At 42.5% G+C, this 20,246-nt stretch overlaps 1 protein-coding gene across 1 annotated transcript; it reads left to right on the forward strand.

The window, feature by feature from the left end:
* The first annotated feature begins 5,379 nt into the window (after positions 1–5,379).
* On the forward strand, positions 5,380–20,126 carry LOC113451269 (protein-arginine deiminase type-3-like). The gene is made up of 17 exons (XM_087914801.1): positions 5,380–5,657; positions 7,908–8,085; positions 9,419–9,491; positions 10,531–10,592; positions 10,826–10,943; positions 11,303–11,428; positions 11,814–11,989; positions 12,257–12,360; positions 12,495–12,606; positions 13,604–13,711; positions 13,991–14,145; positions 15,313–15,399; positions 15,846–15,984; positions 16,772–16,865; positions 17,171–17,262; positions 17,920–18,081; positions 18,883–20,126. Exons 1-17 carry the CDS (start codon positions 5,503–5,505, stop codon positions 19,114–19,116), a joined length of 2,175 nt encoding a protein of 724 aa, XP_087770927.1. The 5' UTR covers positions 5,380–5,502; the 3' UTR covers positions 19,117–20,126.
* Positions 20,127–20,246: the final 120 nt, after the last annotated feature.

Consider the following 20,246-nt stretch of genomic DNA (forward strand, 5'->3'; position numbering starts at 1 on the left):
GGTTGAAGAGAAGCGGCAGCATGGAAAATGGTAGGAAAGAGAAGGGGAATCTTTCTCAGAGATAAATTTCTCAGCGCCTTCTCAAAAACTGTTTTTAATTCTGAGTCTCTGAAAATACAAAGCACCACCCACGAAGGAAGTGCAAGAAAGCACATTCAATAAAATTGTCCGGCTTTCTGGAAAAAATACTGTTTCTGGAGAAACCAAGCGAGAGAAGGATAAATTCTCTGGAAAAGCCAAATAAATTTACATTTTCGGTGAGAATTCCTCAAAAGTGATCACCGAGTACTAACACTCTCAGACAAAACTGACATTTAACAAAAAGAGAAAGACAGCTGAACCTGTGAAATGAAATAAAATCTGAAAAAGTTATGGTGCTTATGTAGTTATTTACCAAGCACATCTAAATTTTTATTAAAATAACCAAAATATCTTTACAATCCCCAAGGCATGTCACAACCTTTGAGCAACCCTAACGTTTGGAAATTGAAAGTGGAAAAATTTGACATGTTCTATCAGTCCAACCTCAGCTGGGTTTGTTTCTCTGCTTCTCTGTTCTTATGGAAAAAATAAATTTAAATCTAACCTCCAGAAAAGGACCGATTAAAGAAAGGCACCCCCGGAAGCCATGGACATTGTCTGTCTTTCCCAAAGATGATCTGAAAGGGAGATCGAAAACTTCAACGTAAAGGCAGCTTCTTAAAATGGCCACCTCTGACTTCACGGGAAATAATTTTTGTTTTATCTCACAGAAGGTGCTAATTGGCTTATCAGAAGCAGGCAAATTTCATCATCACTCATTAAAGCTGTTGGAAAAGGACCCTGGGTGTACATTCAACACCTTCCAGCATTAGTGTAATTGTAAGAAAAAAAACCTCTGTGTGTGTGTGTGTGTATATGCTTGTGTGTGTGTTACAGGTAGCCCTCGACTTCCGACCACAATTGAGCCCAACATTTCTGCTGCCAGGTGAGACGTTTGCTCTATTTTACACTTTTCTTGCCACAGTCGTCAATGCCCAAAATCTATTTTCGACTTCTAGCATCTTCCAAAAGTGGTTGGCTTCTAAACCGAGCTGTGTTTAAGAAACCAAGTTCATTATCCTTCATCTCAAATACACACATAACGTACCTCTGGGGATTGAACAGGCACATAGAGATACAGGAGTCCTTATTTGCAGACCTCCGCAAATCTCTTTTTTTTTGCAAAACACGGAGAGAGAGTTGTCTGACAGTCTAGATCTATGCCAAGTTTGCGTTTTACTTCTTTCCAACTAGAAAAGACAAGGATTAGACATTTTAATGTTTTGATTTTTGGGGTGTGTGTGTGTGTCTTATTGGCTTTTACTGTCTTAAAATGTTTTAAAGATTTTAATTCTAATCTACGTTTCTGAATTGTGAACCTTCCAGTGTTGATTGCCAGGATGGGCGGCTATGGCATTAGCACTTAGACTTATATACCGCTTCACGGTGCTTTTACAGCTCCCTCTAAGTGGTTTTCACAGAATCAACCTCTTGCCCCCAACAATCTGGATCCTTATTTTACTGACCTTGGAAGGATGGAAGGCTGAGTCAACCTGGAGCCTGGTGGGATTCGAATTGCCAACATTCTGGCAACTGGCAGCCAGCAGAAATAGCCTGCACTACTGCATTCTAACCACTGTGCCACATCGGCTTTATAGAAATCAAATCTAAACAAACCAACCAACCAACAAACAAACCTGTTTCAGTCAAGATTTGGGCTACTTTCTAGGAAGTCTCCACGCCTTCTAGCTACTTCCTCCTTCTCCCTGGGGTGGAAGCTGGGTGAGAATATGGGCTGCCAGCTCCCAACCGCAAGGCGGGATTAGGGTGTGCACCAGCATTTTGGAAGTCAATTCTCTATTGCCAAATTCATCAGGGGTAGATTCCCTGATAGAATATAGAACATAGAATATTTAGACTTAAGATATAATTTTCTTTGATATTATTTTTATAAAACTTTACTAAGATAGATTTGGTATGATCTTATGATTTGTTGTAAAATAAATTAAGTAAATTATAGTTATCTCGTTAAAGTATGAATTAACAAAATTATAGTTAAATGATTTCTCAGTAATGATACTAGGTTATACAATTGTTGATTGATACTATGAGTTGTTATGTAATATAACTATAATGGCGTCTAGGAAACGGATGCACAAAAAAAAAGTGGTAAACCAACCGATACACTGTTTGTAAATCTATGAAGGAGGAGGATGTTTTTATGTTTTATGTTGTATGTTTTATGTGGTTTTGTTTGTTGTTAAAATCAATAAAAAAATTTTTTTAAAAAAAGAATTTGCTATATTTTAGAGGGGAGCACTTTATTCCTTCAGCCAAAAAATAACCTGGACATTAAGATTCAGATCTCATTGAAGAAAAGTGAGAAGAATTGTCTTCCGGTTTGCAGAGCTTCGGCGACGGCAGGAATCTGCAATCGTGCACGGTTTCTGCTTGCGCTTGCCGCTGGAGTGCCCCGATCCAGCCGGATTCGGGGCTATAGTTACCCCGTAGAGGTAACTGAAGATAGGGGAGATCCAGCAGGGGTAGGGGGGGAATCGCAACTCCTCTCCTCAGCCGGCTTAGCTCCCTTTTCCGAAAGCGGTGGAGCAGCGGTCAGAAATGGCCGCCACAAAGAAGCTCTCATCCAGGATAAGAATGTGCAGGAGGAAGCTGAAAGGTGAAAGTTTTGGCTGACCGGGATAACAAGCAAAATTTAAAATACCCTGGAATTTAAATCTCATCAGAGATACATCGCTCCCAAAGATCTGGAAGCAGCGAATGAAAGTGAAAAGGGAAAGTTTTTTGTTTCTCACTCCCCTTCCTTACGGTGACAGCAGATGAATGAGAAATTGGAAAAACCCGCTTTGGCACCAGCAGGTAATCAAACTGAAAAATTAAAGCCAAGGGGACAATAAAGATTTCTGAACATTGAAAAAAAAATGGAAGGGAGAGGAAAAGAATTAAGATTAAGATTTTGCTGGAGGAGGCTGCTTGGAACTTACAAGATTAGAGTTAAATGGTAACAAGACTTCTAAAAGATACTTTTTAATTGGAACTTTGCCGTTGAATTGTAACCCCAGGAAGAGAAAGCAAATTTCTGTCCGTCAGGATCTAATCAGGGATAATTTTCCCCTCCTTCCTCAGACCTGGAAAAAATAAAGATTTATTTGCACCAAGAAATTTGCACCAAGGCAGCAAATATGTTCAGGTAAAACAGTAACAAAAGTGTGCCATTTTCTATACTAGGTAGGGTATTCACACCACATTAAAAAAAACAACAACAACCTGATTCCCAGTAAAAGGCAGAAGTTCTCCATTGCATAAGTAATTTCCGACCATTAAGCAACCATTTACCAATGAATGAGAGGTGGAAAAATTAACCCAGGCTTCTCTAAGAAGCTGGTTTGCAACATCCAACTTCTAAGATTTTTGTCTAGATCGCTCTTAGTAATTTCCTTCCTTGACTGATGTAAGATCCTCTTTTTGGATTGAAGGATGACATCTGCCATATAATTGTAATAGCCACTTATCAGCTGCCTGTTTTCAAATCCTAGGTTCTTATTTCCTAACAAGTAGAAACAAGTATTTTTCGTTTGGTTTAGAAAATCCTGCATCCGATGGAAAACAGGTATATTATCCTTTGAAATACCACATAGTTTATACTACTTCCTTGGTGTCCTCAGCTGAGCAAAGAACTATTGTTTTGTTTTAGAAAGATTAAAACCTCTCCTTAAATCAACAACCACATGTATTTTTTAAGCTTACATGTCCCTTTCTATAATATGTCCCACCCTTCTTTTAATATTCTTGTCAAACCACTTCATCAGGACGAGGGCAAACAATTAAGTTTCTGGAACCCTAATATTCTTTCAAAGGACAAATGGTTAACCAGAACTACACCTTAACAAATATGTTTTCAATTTCAAACTGTTTAGAATTACAAAAAGCAAAATCCCACACCTCTAAAAGTGAACCAAGTTGGAATAGTGGCAAAGGTCCGGATTCAAATCCACCCTCCTGGGGTGATTCCAGGCGCCTATTCTCTCTCACCCCATCCAATTTAATAGGAATTGAGATTCCCATGCTCTCGGGAGAAAATTACTCTTCTAAATTACCATAGCACCAAAATCAATAACTTGTGACCGGTCCTTGCAGTTACGACCATTGCAACATGATTAGATTTCAGGGGCTTGACAACTGGTATGTATTTACAATAATTGCAGAGGTCAGGTTAGTGCCTCTTGCAATCTTTCCAGGCAGCTTTCCAACAAGCAATCCGTAAGGTAAGCTAGATTCACTTAGTGACTGCACAATTCACTTAATGACTACAGTGATACAGCAAATCCTTATTTGCAGACCTCCTCAAATCTCTTTACTGCAGAGCAGGGAGGCGGTTGGTTTTTTTTTCAAACACATCCTCTGCGGATCTCAAGTTCTTCAGATAAATCACTGTTCCGAATGGTCTGGATCCATGCTAAGTTGGTGTCTTACTTCTTTCCAGCTAGAAAAGATAAGAAAAAAATATTTATGAAAGATTAGATGTTCATGAATGTTTTGTTTTTGTTTGGAAAGGGAACGTATTGGTTTTTTACTGTCTGTTGAGGTAATTCCCCGTTAGGAGAATGAGCACATACAGGGCGATGTATTTGAGAGTAGTGTTGGAATAATACACACAGAGCACACAGATACACTGTACAGTAAATGTAGGTTTTTACTTCCAGAAAGGTTTAAGCAAAGTCCAAAATAAGCAGTCCAAAAGTCATTCACAGGTAAATCAGTCAGTCTTTCAATCCAGGGATAATCCAAATATCAAATTCCTGTGTCAAAAACAGTTCAGTAGCAGACTTACATTAAATCCAGTAATATCAGTCAATTAGAAGAAATGGAGCAACGGCAATACTTTCCAACAGAAGGAAACAGAGATACACTCACACTCTCTTCTGAGACTCAGACTAAGACTAAGCAACCCAGGTTTCTGGCTCCATCTTATGGCCGTTTGAGAAACCACACCCAATTGCATGCTCTTGCATTCCCTTAAAGATATAGTACTAAAATGTTTATCCTGGTTTATATATTTCTAACCCAAATAGCTGTTAGGTGACTCATATTCCTAACACTGTCTATTGTTTAAAATGTTTTGAAGGTGTTAATCCTTATCTATGTTTCTGAATTGTCAAGAGTCCTTTGCCCCAGATGTGCAGCTATAGAAATCAAATCTAAATAAATAAATAAATAAACAAACCTGTTTCAGTCGAGAGTTGGGCTACTTTCAGGAAGTCTCCATGCCTTCTGGTACTTCCTCCTCCTCCCTGGGGGTGGAAGGTGGTAACTCTCTTGGGGGGGTGGAATATGGGGCTGCCAGCTCCCAACCACAAGGCGGGATTAGGGTGCGCGCCAGCCTATCAGATGGCAAAAATGGAGAGGCTGAGCAGGTGCCCATCCCATCCTTTCTCCTTTTAAATCTCTCCATCCAGCTCAGGGATGCTTATTTCAGAGCGGGCAAATCTCTTTTGGAAGACGGAGGGAGGAAGGAAATCCCACAGCATGGCTGAGCAGAGATGCATCCAGCTTTCAACAGAGAAGGTTACCAGCACTGTCCTTATTCTGGGCACTGAACTCTGCCTGGACGTCCACGGGTAAGCATCTAGACATTTCTCTTACGCAACTTTTTTTTTTTTTATTTACGGAAGAAAAGAAGAACTTAAAAAATTCAGTTTCGCAGAAGGCAGCTGAAATTTAGCAGACCCAAATAATGGGGGCTTGTGTCTTTTCACTTCACAACTCTTTTAACTGCTGGGGAAGCAGTGGGGAAAGTGATTCACTAAATAGCCCAAAAGCATCTTTAGGAGTGAGTGAGGTATCTCAAAAAGAGAGAGAGAGAGAGAGAGACCTGGATTCCTGAACATCCCTCAGTGTTTGCAAAGAAGTCGTTGACCAGGTAATCTGCAAGGGTAACGGGGCGATGCTATCATTTGTTTTGCTATCCCTGAACCGCTGACAGGCAGCAGGAAAAGTATTTGGTTTCACAGAGGGAATAAATAAATAAGAAATAAATAATAAATAGTAGCTAGGGGGAAAAAAAAGAAATGTATTTGGTTTCACAGAGAGAAGGGAAGGGCCCCCATTGAATTTCCATTCAGAATTGATGGCAACACAATTCAACTGGTTAGCAGCGATAGGATAGGAGCTGGAAGGCCCCTTGGAGGTCTTGTAGTCTTGCTCAAGCAAACAAGAGGCTGCCCCGTCTCTTCTTAAAAGCCTCCAGCAATGAAGCACCTACATCAGGGGTCTCCAAACTTGGCAACTTTTAGGACTTGTGAACTTCCTTCCAGAATTCCTCAGCCAGAAGTTTTGGATGTTGAAGTTCACAAAGTCTTAAAAATGGCCAAGTTTGGAGAGCCCTGACCCCCAAGCCAAAAAGGAGAAATTAGATTTGCAATGATAGCCAGGAGCTTATTCTACAAAGGTTCTGATTCTTGCTGGATTTCTGAGAAGAATGGTAAAACACAGAGACTTTGTACTAAAATATCCTAGGTCATTCAGTTACTTATATCAAACCTGGATGGCAAAACTGATGAATATTTAACTTCTTTGTCTATTTGGTTATTTTTTTTTTAAAAAAATGCTGCTATCTGTGGTTACTGCAATTGTCATGATCTATTAAAGTAACACCTGCCAGGCTTCGTAAGGGGTTGTTGTGGTTGTCGCAGAGGTGAATGTGTGTGCACGGATGCACTGAATAAACACTGGCTCTGATCAGTCCATGATAGTGGGGCACACCTTGGAAATGTCAACCACACAACAGGATCAGAGTCAGGTGTGAGAGAACCTGGGTGCAGGTAGATGGTGAAGGATCTGCCAATCTGTTGTCACCACAGCTGTGAATGCAGCACAATCCTTGCCAAAGCCACACACTTAAAAACTCTTACGTTGTTGAGTGAGATAAAAAAAACATAACCACAAAACCCTTGGGAACGTGATGGATGGTTTTAAGATTTGCAGGGAGCGATAGGTCCTAAAATGTTCTTTTTTAAAACAAGTTTGTAGTTCCTCTTTCTACCTTTGTTTTTTGACCGCTCACTGTGCAGAAAAACCTGGAGAACTGCTTTATTAAACCAAAGAAATAAATTTGGATTAGAAGGGAACTAAATGTGGCGAGAGAAGACAGACAAAGCAGGAAACTGACAATTAAAAAAAAGACAGCTCATTGCAGACTAAATGTGTTAATCATTGTCACCCGGTGTGTGCTTCTACCCTGCCAAGTTTTCACCAGTTCTCAGTGCAAAAGATAAAATATAGGGGGACAATCTACTGGTTTTCCTGCACCGATGCTCAACACTTCCCTATCACAGCATCTTCACATCAAGAATTGGTCCCAAAGGTGCTTTTCTCAGAAAGTACTTTATTTTCTTTGAAAACATTTCACTTCTCATGCAAGAAGCTTCTAAGAGTGAAAGGTTTTTGAAGAAGATAGCAAGAAAGTTCACTTTTCCTTTGGAAAAAGAACTTTTGGGATAACCAACCATGGGCCTGGATGACTGAGACTCTCCATAGATATCAGGAACTATTCCCAGTTTAAAATAATTGCTAATTGGGATTGTTGGTGGAATTTACCTGGGTCAGGTTAGCTTGGGGAAGGTAGCGTGGAAATATATGTTCAATTCTGTTTTCACTGCTGCAATGTGCCACAGGTGGCCAAAACAGCATTTTGGAAGTCAATTCTCCATTGCCAAATTCATTACGGGTAGATTCCCAGTTTTTGCCAGACTGGAATCAGCTAAATAATAGAATTTGTTATGTTATGTTATGGAGGAAACTGCATATCTTAAATCTCTTGTATGAGTTAAATGGGAACAGTTATGCAACAAACAGTGTCTTTCCTTTAGGGCAGCCCCGAGGGGTGCAACCTGCTTCGAGGTCTGGGCCACCCATGGCCTGAACATCTACGTTGACCACACGACAAAATCAAAGGTCTCCTGCCATGACTCAAAATGGCCGCTGGACAGGACCGTCAAGGTCAGCGCCACCATGGATGCACCAAGCAATCAAGTTGATGACGAAAAGGTGAGGATAGAAACATACGCCAAAGATGGCTTTTGAGCTCCAACGGATCCTGAGATTTGTAGGCCTCATTTCAGACCTACCAATGGAATTCCTGAACAAAATCATCATAAATAAATCAGATGGAATGACTTGTCTGCAGAGGTTCTGGGTGCTCCAACACTGGATATTTTTAATAAGAGATTCGACAACCGTTTGTCTGAAATGGAATAGGGTCTTGAGCAAGGGGATTGGCTGACTGGACTAGAAGACCTCCAAGGTTCCTTCCAACTGTTATTTATCATCATAAGTTCCACAATAAGCCTGGTTTATAAAGTTCAGATAGTGCTTAAACCTGGCAACGGAAACCAGTGGAGAATTGTGGCTAGGGAGGCAAACAAAAAATGAATTCATGTGATAGGTTCTCAAACTCCCCTCCTTCAGAGGAGCCTTGTTAAGACACAACAGAATTGTTTAAAACCCAAGTGAAATAAATGTTCTGACCAAGGGTTCCGAGACCGTAAGTACACACATGCTTATTTTAAAAACAAGTCTTGTTTTATTGCAACGCCGGTAATAAATTTCAATCAGCCCCTCGAGATACGCACTCACTTTTCTTTCTCGTGAAGTGCTGCCAATAACAGAAGTATTAAATGAACTAGAAAAAAAAAAAACCAGCCAAAATACAATGAGCTTCAAGAACGAATCTGAACCGAACAAATGACTTTGCTTCCTGCAAAGGTTTCATCATCTTTGCCTGTCCTTTATATCTTATGGGAGGGGCAATCACCTCCCAGCCTTACTCCCAAGTTGCCCCTTTTGTTCCATCCAGCAGCTCAGCGCACACGCACACTGGGAACAGGCTCCCCTGGGTTGTCTGCCTCGCTGCTGCCAGACTCCGAAGGCAGCACCCCACTCCCAGGTGGTCCTGGCCCCATCTCTGCGTCGAACGCAGGACCCTCGTCCAAGTGTTCTCCAGACTCCCGAACTGACCCCCTTTCTTCTCCACTGTCCAATTCTGCTGCCGTCCGCGTAGGCTGCGGACAATAAAAGTGCAGGGTAAAGTTTATTAGAGCTGTGGAGGTGCAGTGGTTAGAATGAATATTGCAGGCTAATTCTGCTGACTGCCAATTCCCAGCAGTTCAATCTTCACCAGTTGAAGGTTGACCGAGCCTTCCACCCTTCCGAGGTTGGTAAAACGAGGACCTACATTGTAGGGGGCAATAGGCTGACTCTGTAAATGGCTTAGAGAGGGCTGTGAAGCACTGTGAAGTGGTATAGAAGTCTAAATGCTTTTAAGGGGTGCCATCTCCAACATCCTTTGACTTAAATTTACTTGTTTGATGGTATATTGCAGGTCAGAGTTTCGTACTATGATGATAACGGCAAGGTTCCCATCGCCAAAGCGATTCTGCATATTACCTGCATAGGTAAGTTGGCAGGCGATGCAGAGGCGTGGCACAGCCCAAAGGGTGAATTGGGTGGTGGTGGAGGGCTGTAACTCAGCACATCTGGATCAGTGAACCCTTATAAAGAAAGTGAAATATTTGGGGATTCAATTAATGGCTAGACGTGGAACAATTAAGGAAGATTAAGTATTATAAACTGAAACAACAAATTGACACAGACCTGGAAAAATGGAAAAACCTGCAACTATCTCTTAATAGGAAGAATTGCAACAATTAAAATGAATACATTACTGAAACTACTATATTTGCTCAAAACAATTGGAGAAAAAAATACTGTGATGATCTTAATAGAATAATATGAAATATATACGGCAAGGGAAGAAAAAGCATATTTAATTATCCATGTATTAACTGCAGCTAGAATAGTATTTGCTCAGAATTGGAAAAGCGGAAAAAATTCCGATAGAGGGAAAGGTGTTTGAGAAAATATTAGAATGTGCAGAGATGAATAGATTAACCTTGTGGTTAAAGAAAAAGAAGAAACTTGAATATTATATGGTATGAGATTTATCTTATCAATGGTTGGAAAATAAAGTAATAAGTTAACATTGAGTAGATGACTATATAGAGGAGTAAGTTAAGATTGTTATAAAGATAAATGTGTAAGTGATAATGGCATAGAAAGAAAAAGTGATTACTGTTATTGTGGTAAGGAAAGTATATTAATTATAAATGTCAGCACAAGATATACGTACCCAGTTGACACACTGTTTGAATAAAAGGAGGATTTGTTGTAAATATAAAAAATAAAAAAAACTTTAAAACCGGGGGAAAAGATGAATTGGAGGTTGGGGGCTGTAACTCAGCACATCTGGATCATTGAACCCTGTCCTGATTGAGCAGAGAAAAGGAAAAAGCAGGCAACTAACCAACATCGCCTGAAATGCACTTTTCTTGCAGAAAAAAAAACCAAGACTGGGGTCACAAGTAGAGGCTTTAGATGAGAATAATGAAATGTTTCTGTTTTAAAACGTCTCCCCTATTTGTTTTCCTGCTGCAGAAATGTCCTTGGATGCGGATATAAACCGTTCGGGAACAGTGACCAGAGCAGGGAATCAAAAGGTTCAATTAAAATAAGATTTGGGCTGGAGTAGAAAGGAGAGGAATGAAAACATTTGTAAACAGAACGCGGAGAGGTTGGGAAACTGATGGCTTTGTGGGCTGTTTCTCCAGCCGGCAGGGAAGGATGGGATTTGCTAACACATCTGGGGCACGCCTGTGTGGGGAGGCAGAGCCGAAGAGGGACCCCCGCTCCTTTCCTGATGTCCATCCTGACACGGCTTCCATCCCTGCAGGACCAGTGGACCTGGGGGCCGGATGGAAAAGGCGCCATTCTCTTGGTGAACTGTGACCGAGACAATCCTAAAGCCCCAAAGGAAGACAACAAGGACGCCAGGCCGACTTCCATACAGGGTAGGCAGCTGGACCCATGGTTAAGGGCAGTTTTTCTCATCCTCAGAAACTTTTAAGAGGTGTGGATTTCAACATCCACAAACATCTACAAAAGCAGTGTTGTAACGGAAGGACACGGTGCCGAAGTAAAGACAGACCTCAGCTGATGACCGGTGGCATTTACGCCGGTCACAGAATGGGTGCTTGACGGCCCATATAATACCTCAAAGTTCTCATAAATGGGTATGGCGTGCTCCCATGGTCACCTGAATAGCTGAGGTCATCAACCGAACTAAAGCCAGGTTGTAGTTAAGGAAAACGTGAGGCCAGAAGTCAAGAGTTTCTGGCTCAATTGGAATTGAATTGGTTTCTCCTTTTAGACCTTGAGGATATGTCCCGTATGATCCTGACAACTCAGGGACCTGATGAAGTTTTTGCAAACTACCAGCTGACTCTCCACATCTCCAAAGCTGATGATGACAAAGTGGGAGTCTTCTACATTCAAAGTAAGTGTTGAAGGCCAGCGGGCCACTGGGCTTTCGGACTGCGGTCGAAGGTGGATGAAGCTAAAACCCAAAGCTTATTGTAGATTCTTTTCAGTAACTATGGTGCCCGTAGTTTCATGCTCCTCACCTAGAGAAAACAAGGGAGCATTTTTGAGGGGATCAAGCCAATACCTATCTTCCTTGTCCTACACCAAACAGGAGGTCCATAATTTTGTTATGACAGATCAAAAGTTTGTCCAGCTCTCGCCAATGATAGCCAACTGTAAGTTCCTCTGGATCTCAAATGGATTTAATTATGTAGATTACCTAAAACTGCCAGATCTGGATAAAGATATATGTTTGCTTCCAAGAAACAAATAAAACAAGATTGGGTTTTGATTGACAGGAAAGGAGCAGCTATATTACAAACACATTCTAGGATCCGGAAAGATCTCCTACCATGTCAAACGGAACCTTGGTCAAGTGCAGACCGTTTTCTACGTTGAAGGGCTGAAATTTCCAGACATTGACTTCTCAGGGCTTGTCACTTTCCACGCTTCACTCCTGGAGCCCGCCAGGAAGGTATGGAGAACTGTAGAAAGTATGAACAGAATCTTGAAATCTTAAATTTAAATTTCCTTAATATAGAGCATCAATGGGGCATTATCTTAAGCTTCTTTCTTGCTCTCTTCCTTTCTTGGTCTAAAGAGAATGTTTACCTCTCTTTGTTGTTTTACTTCAAGCTTAGCTCTGTACTCCTAAATCTTGTAAACTTTGAAGTGTGTAGATGCATCTTTCTGGAATTCAGTGTATTTCTTGGTCCTTGTCTCCTGTACTTTCCTGCTTCAGGGAGTCCCAGAAACTTCCATTTTCATGGATTCTTTGGTCTTCCGGGTTACTCCATGGATTATGACCCCAAACACCTTGCAGCCACTTTCTGTTTACGTCTGCAGGTAAGGAGTCATGGACCAACACACACGTATGAAGCTTTCTGTACACCCACCATCAACTTTGGTGAACACCTGAGCCTTTATCTCTCCTCTATTTTTTTCTTTCAAAATGTCCGCCGATTCCTCGGAATATCCAGTGTCGATGACAATAAGGATTTCGTGGAACATATAAGGAAGCTTGCTACAAAAGCTGGATGCAAATTAATTATCTGTCCGGAAGAGGAAAATCAGGAAGATAGATGGATCCAGGTAGGTCACAAACCAGAGGCCATTTGAGACAGGTGATCAGCCAAATGAGATCCTGATACCACTGAAGAAGAAACTGGGGTAGTGCTTATCCTGCACACCTCCAGAAATTATTGGAGGTGTTTTCAATGCGTTTTTTACGTGGCACCTCTTCCTAGTAGTGCATCCGTTAGTGTTGTAACATCAACTGAAATTCTTATCCAGATTCACGGTTCCCAATATTTTCATTCTGTTGCCATAAAATCTATGCCCATAAAGAATATTTGTAGCTCAAGGTTGACATGAGGGGTCCTTGGTGCTCTCTGAGTTTGGTGGTTTTCTTGCAGACGTTTCATTACCCAACTAGCGAACTTCATCAGTGCTAGAAGGGAGGAGGGTTTTGCAGAGAGGAGGAAGGAGGGAGGAGGAGGACTGTGGGGTCCTTGGTGCTCTCTGAGTTTGGTGGTTTTCTTGCAGACGTTTCATTAATCATCAGTGCTAGTAAGGAGCGCTGTGTGCTGTCAGTTTATATTCTGGTGTCTTGCCTATCTGTGTAGGTGGAGAACTCTGAAGAGATTATTTGGTTGGGTTGTTTACTGATAGCTGTTTGGCAGTTCTTAATTGGGATATTGCTTGATTGTTGGTAAGCAATACCCCAAATCAAGAAACTGCCAAAGAGTCACAAGTGAACAACCAACCAAAGAATTTAAGACTGCCCTCACCCACACAAATAGGTAGGTCATTTTTATAACGGACAGCAAACAACATAACCTACTAGCACCGATGCTGCTGCCTAGTTTGGGTAATGAACATCTGCAGGAAAAGAAGCCAGCTCAGAGAGCAGAGACCCCTCAAAACTATGGCTAAAACATTTTTTAAAAGTAATTTTAGTAAACAAACCCGAATTGCTTTGCCTCGAGTTTCAGCGGATTGAAATCCAAAGAGAACTTTCCATAATCCATTGCACACCATAAAGAGGCAACACCTTTTAAATTTTATTTCAACTCTTCTGTCGATCTAGGATGAGATGGAGTTTGGGTACACCCAGGCTCCGCACAAAACATTCCCGGTTGTCTTCGACTCCCCCAGGAACAAAAAGCTAAAGGATTTCCCCTTTAAGGCGATTTTGGTAAGTGGTTCCCCCCCACCCTCTTTCTGCTTTGAGCTTGGCTGTTGAAAAATCATAGCTCTGCATTTTATCCCCAACACTTATTCATTAAAAAAAATCAAAATTCATGGTTGCTTTACGGATGTTCCATTAATCAAAGATGAGGGTTGAGAGTTCAGAAGGACTGGAACAAGTTTTATATGCATTTATCTAAGTCAATCTCACCAATGCAGCATGGATATCAAGAGGATTGAATAAGGTGTGTTTGATTTGATGCAAGTGTTTGTTTTCCCCCTCAAGGGTCCAGATTTTGGGTATGTAAAACGGGAACTATCCCCTGATGTGTCTGGTAGTAGCTTGGACTCATTTGGGAATCTTGAAGTCAGCCCTCCAGTGACTGTCAAAAGCAAGGAATATCCCCTTGGGCGCATCCTGATAGGAGCCCCTTTTCCTAGGTAAGTGATGACAGGAGGCCATATGAACGTTCCCATGTATCTGTGGTTTAAACTCAGAAGAGTCTCTAGGGAGGGGTGTCAAACTTCATTTCATTGAGGGCCACATCAGGGTTGTGTTTGACCGGGGGTGGTGGTGTCCAGGATGGGTGTGGCCAGCTTGACATCCCTTGTGTCAGGGATGTCTGTGGTGGCCCAAGCACTCTGCCAGCGAAAACAGGCTCCCGAGCTCCATTTTCAGCTGTGATGGCCTCCTGCCAGTCACTGGCAGAGGGTGGCAGGAGGCCATCACAGCCCAAAACGGAACGTGGGATGGTCGCTGTTAGGAATGTAAGTCACCTAACAGTTGGGTTGGAAAATATATAAACCAGGATAGGCATTTTAATACTGTCTCTTTAAGGGAATGCTAAAATTGCAATTGCGTGTGGTTTCTCAAACGGCCATCAGATGGAAACCCAGAACCAAACCTGGGTTGTTCTGATCTGTTGTTGCCGAGTGTGTTGCCATTCCTGCATTTCCCTATTGACTGTTGTTGATCGTTGTGATTCTTGGATTTGATGTGAGTCTTTTACTGAACAGTTTTTGATACTGGACTTTGTTATTGGATTATCCCTGGACTGAAAACTGACTGCTATAACCGTGTATCACTTGGACTGTGTTCGGACTTTGCTTAACCATTTACTGGAAATAAAACCTACATTTTACTGTTGTGGCTCCGATTCCTGAGCCTGTGCTGTCAGAGGACTTGGAAGATGAGGAGGAACTGGGAATGCCTTCCTCCCCAGGACCTTCCTCTCTGGCAATGCCTTCCTCCCTGATAATGCCTCAGGTTTCATCAGACAACCGAGAGGAACAGCCTGAGATTAATCAGGGGGAAGGCATATCAGAGCAGCCCCTGACATGGAGTCAAGAGGAAGAATGTTGGCTTGATCCTAGGCAGTGTTGTAGGGAGAAACGTGAGCAGCAACGTAGGAGGCATGGGAGGGTCAGAGAGTGAGCTGTCATTGAGCCACACTCCACAGGAGATAAAAGTGGGTGTGTTGTCAACTGGAACTTTGTACGGGACAAAATTTGATCTTACTTCAGGTTTTCTTTGTGAATGATTTTTGTGGTCTGCCTTGTAATTTTCTGTGAGTAGCTTTTTACTTGTTATCAATTCGGACTTGACAGGCAGAACGTGTTGGAACGCCAAGGACATTATCAGTTCCAAAGAATTAACTCTGTGAAGTCCGAGCCAGCTTGCCTGCCTGAGTTTCCGTGAGTTTGTACTCTTTCATCTTTTGGGAAAGAGGAAAAGTGAGACAGAACATTTTACTATACAGTTTAGCTGTGTGTGTGTTATTCAACATTACTCTCACTACGTCTCCCTGTATGCGTTCTCCTAACAGGGAATTACCTCAACAGTTGCGCACGTCCCAAGCTCCGTTTTCACAGGCAGAGGTCCTGCGGACCAGATCTAAACACCCCGGGCCTTGAGTTTGACACCCTTGCTCTAGGGGTTCCTCGGCCCATATGGAAGTTCTGGAGGAGTTTGTCCTAGCATCCACAAGAATTGTAGATTTCTCCAAGTTTATTTACCCCTGCGGCTTATCTTATAATGCATACTGTATGACTTAGGGTGGCATGAATCAATCCATTTTGGTGCATTAACAAATCATGGTTAAGCACACCATAATTCAGATCCCACCTTTTTTTTTTTTTAGGCATAGGCCCATGTCCAAACTGGTCAAGGACTTCCTCAAAAGCCAAGTTGTACAATCTCCCATTGAACTCTACACGGATTGGCTCTTTGTGGGACACGTAGATGAAATCCTGAGCTTTGTACCTGCCCCAGACCAGAAGGTATGGATCTCAACTTTCTTTCAAACTCGAAAGGGATTTAAGTGACCAACATACATGCAGGCAGAATTGTTGGGACGTTCTGCATTGCCACTCCGTTGGTGCAGCTTCTAAGTGTCCCAGCAGACCCTCTGATGAAATATGGTTGTATTTACATTATTCACCACCAAGAGACATTTTGTTTCAAACCCTAGTCCAAGGGTCCTCAACCCCTGGTCCTTGGACAGGCCCCAGGCAGTGGCACGCCAGAAAATAGGACATGCAAAGCCGATCCGTGGGATGCAGGCGGCACATGACACCACACCCCCTCTGGTCCAAAGAAATCCTTCTGTCCACAGAACCCATCCCTGGTGTCCAAAACCTTTGGGGAACGCTGCTCTAGTGCCTCTGATCCCCTCAAAGAAATTGGCCTAATAAAATATTTCAACTTGCCATTCTTAAAAGCCTTGGAGGCCTATAAGATCTATAAATCCACCCACACTGGTATAATGGAGGTTTCTCAATCGTGCAGGTCATATTGTCCCAAAATCTGCTTTTTCAAAAGGAAACTTCTCATAGCAATAGCTGTTAAAGACTTATATACAGCTTCCGAGTGCTTTACAGCCTACATCTAAGTGGCCTATTGTCCCCAACAATCCGGCTCGTTTTATCTGTTTTGGCAGTTAAAGTATCCGGTCAGCAACTTCCGGCTGTCTACCCTGCGAGAAGCTTCTCCTAAGCCGCTAATTTTTTTATTTTTAGCCTATTGGTCTTCTCTCTGTCCTATCTGCCTTACTCCCTCATATTCCAGGGTTTCCGCCTGCTGCTAGCCAGCCCGAGAGCCTGCTTCAAACTGCTGAAAGAGAAGGAAAACGAAGGCCACGGAAAAGCCAAAATGCCCGAAGGTCGGTTGGTTCTTTCTCCTGTGTCATAAGATGCTAAATCATCAGAACTGAAACCAAAGATAACTGGGAAGCCCCGTTTTTCCAAAGAGTGCTTCGTTTTCTGAACAGGAAAAGGTCAACTGTTGGGCTGGGTTGCGTTAAAAGGGGTTGCTTCTCTCCCTTCCAACTTGTTCTCCCCACTGGGAGCAAGCAAGGAGTCTATAGAGTAGTTATAATAATCCTTCTCACTAAGCACTGGACTTCTAACTAGGAATTAAAAGACGCATGCACACCAAAAACCAAATCATTTTCCTTTTTTCGAACAGGAATTGAATTTCAGGAACACGGTCGGCAGCCCCGTTCCATATCAGAAATCATCGCTGACAGATTCTTAAAGAAGTGGAATGAATACTGCCAAGTAAGACCCCACATATTCTGCTGTTAAATCTGTAGACGGAGTGATCCAACGAAGACGACTAAGGGATTATTCGTTGTTCTGTTCAGACGCCGATGGCCTTATCTAGTCAGTAAAACATTAAAGCAAGGGGTACACGTGAAGATGGACCCACCTTTCCAATCAAATTCTAAAACCTCCAGGTGTTACAGGTATCCTTGACTTAAAAAATAGTTCGCTTAGTGGCCAAAGTTACAGGAGCACTGAAAAAAGTGACTATTAGGGGTCATTTTTCACCCCGAGCAGCATTGCAGCATCCCCATGGTCACGTGACTGACGTTCCGATGCTTGACAACCGACTCACAACGGTTGTAGTGCCCCGCGATCACGTGGTAACTCTTTTGACAAGCAAAGACAATAGGAAAACCAGATCCACGTAATCACCATATTACTAATTTAACAGCCACACTGATTCCCTTAACGAACGCGGCAAGAAAAATCTTAAAATGGAGCAAAAGTCAACAGATTTCTCACTTAGCCACATACATCGTGGTCATAACTCAAGGACTACCTACACCGAAGTTAAGGCTTCATTGAACTCTCTTTGCAGGCACTGAAATATTAAATAGGGCCTCTCCTTACGCCTTTCTTTTCACTAAAGCTTCTTTCTTCCCTTTTCAGAAATGTATTGATTGGAACCGAAACATCCTTAAAGAGGAGCTGGGCCTGGCAGAGGAAGACATTATTGAAATACCGCAGCTTTTTCACCCTTTTCTCCAGATACCTCGGGTTTTGGTTCCTCATGTGATTACGGCTTCCGCTGAGGCTTATTTCCCAAACATGGTAAGATTTCCAGCCCCAAATGTGTTTTGAGAAGAACCAGCCAAGAAATGACCCAGCAGGTCCTACCAGTCAAAGGTTCAGCTAAATTCAGCTGTCCTTCGGAGAAGCAGAGAGCATCTCAGCGGGACCAGATTGGACCTTCTGGTCGCCAAACCCTTCTCCAGACAAGGGTGATGTGGGATGACAGGAAGAGCCACGTGCACTTTCGATGTGTTGGTTGGATTCACACATCACAAGAAACTCTTTTAACACCAACCTTTTGTGGCTTGCTGGCCCGGCTGTGGGGGAAGAGGGGAACTAGGCTGCATTGAGTGGCGGGACAGTGCGCACGCAACCCTTGAGCAAGGGGTCAGCTGGCACCCACACGTGAAGCTCGACTTGCACGAGTGGCAAGCTGGCACACATGCACATGCCCACTGGGCCATCACGCAGGCGAGTTGTGCGCTAGAGCCATCCGTGGCCCAATTCCAAGTAGGCCACAGCCCGGCAGTGGCCTAGAAATTGGGGATCCCTTCCCAAAGGGGTTTGTTTGGCTCAAAATACTGGGTGAATCCCGTGGTCTCGCGTGTTCCCTTCTACAGCATCCTTCTGAACAGCTCTAACGTGAAGCTACACAATCCCACTGAAGGTGGCAAATCAAGATTTCATCAATAGTAAAGGATTTAACCTCTTTGCCTTTAAAAGTAGCTGGAGAAGTGGACTATTACAACTTATCGGTCTCTTTATTGTTGAATTTCACTAGGATAAAGAAAACGGATTGCAACCTAACCTGTGAGACCAATGGTTATCTCCCTTCTGCAGGTAAACATGATTGTTATGGGGAAACATCTGGGCATCCCAAAGCCGTTTGGACCCATCATCGACGGCCAATGCTGCTTGGAGAAAGAAGTCCGCCGTCTCCTGGAGCCCTTAGGGTTGTCCTGCAATTTCATCGATGACTATGGAACTTACTACCTCAAGCTCGGCGATGTTCACTGTGGCACAAATGTCCGCCGGAAGCCCTTTTCCTTCAAGTGGTGGAACATGAGGCCTTGAGGGCCTCATCACGCCTTCTGTTTTCCACCCAATGAGGATGATGAGGCAGAGTTTGTGTCTCTTCTCCTGCATTTCCACAGGAAATCCAATAACTTTTCTAAGAATTCCTGGGTGATTCCTCTTTCAGTTCTTATATGAAGGTGCTTAGGAGCTTCTCTTGTGATTTAAACTTTCTCCAGTCTTTTCTCATCTGTAAATGTATCAGGTCTGCCAAAATTTTGTTAGTTGTATTCCCCAATCACCCCACCAAAAAACAGGGCAGCTAAATTCTGGCAAGATGATCTAATCCAGCGGTATCAAAACTCGTGGCTTTTGGGGCGGAAGCGTCACACGCTGGCCATGCCCAACCCCGGTTTAGCGAAGGGGAAAAAGTCGTGATACGTCACGTGATGCCGTGAGTTTGACACCCCTACTCTAATCCTTCTCCTTATCCACACACAATTCTAAAACTAGTTACAGAGGTTCAACAAAACATTTCATAGCCCTAGAAGGTTCATGGTCTTTCGAAGAATGCTTTTTCTGTCTCCTCAACAAAGCTCAGGTTTAGCCACCTAAATAAGCCAAGTCAGATTGTCCGAAATCAAGAAATCCCCAAAACACACTCTAAAAATAGACATCCAACAGATGTAGAACATTTTCCAAAAAACAAGTTGGTCCAAAATCTTGCGAACCTGGGATGAGAGTTGAAAAAAAAAAAATTTGATATGAAAGTACTTAGTGGCTGGTCCCAGATGTGTTGTGAAGGCTGGCAGCCCTTCCAAGTATACTGATCAAAATAGCGATTATGAGTAATTAATCCATATTTTAGTTTCATGTTAATTTCTATATCATTTCAAACCACTTGATTTGCAAAGAGACATTATGAGGGTGCAATGATTGTGAAGTCCGTATTTCTTCAGTTTTTAAATGGAACGCACACCGTTGAATTATTATATATCAACAAAAATAGTTGCAGAGGCTTTTCTCACGAATCTACAAATTGTTTGAATAAATTGTGAAGAACAGTTAAACATTCTGTTCCGTTTTTTTTAAATCAATGCGTCCGTTATACGGTCATAAAGGCAGAATGAGAGGGGAGGTAGTCTTTTCCTTACAAAAAGTCTGCTCACTGACCGCTCAAAGTTACGACG

Source organism: Pseudonaja textilis, chromosome 18, assembly GCF_049901715.1.
Source record: "Pseudonaja textilis isolate UNSWEBS1 chromosome 18, rPseTex1.2, whole genome shotgun sequence".
Classification (NCBI taxonomy): domain Eukaryota; kingdom Metazoa; phylum Chordata; class Lepidosauria; order Squamata; family Elapidae; genus Pseudonaja; species Pseudonaja textilis.

Bases quoted from the DNA above. Each gene is read 5' to 3' on its own strand.
- LOC113451269 (XM_087914801.1), top strand. From the start codon at position 5,503: ATGCTTATTTCAGAGCGGGCAAATCTCTTTTGGAAGACGGAGGGAGGA. The intron at 12,607-13,603 runs GTAGGTCACAAA...CTGTCGATCTAG, and splicing joins AGGAAGATAGATGGATCCAG to GATGAGATGGAGTTTGGGTA. The intron at 15,400-15,845 runs GTGAGTTTGTAC...TTTTTTTTTTAG, and splicing joins GCTTGCCTGCCTGAGTTTCC to GCATAGGCCCATGTCCAAAC.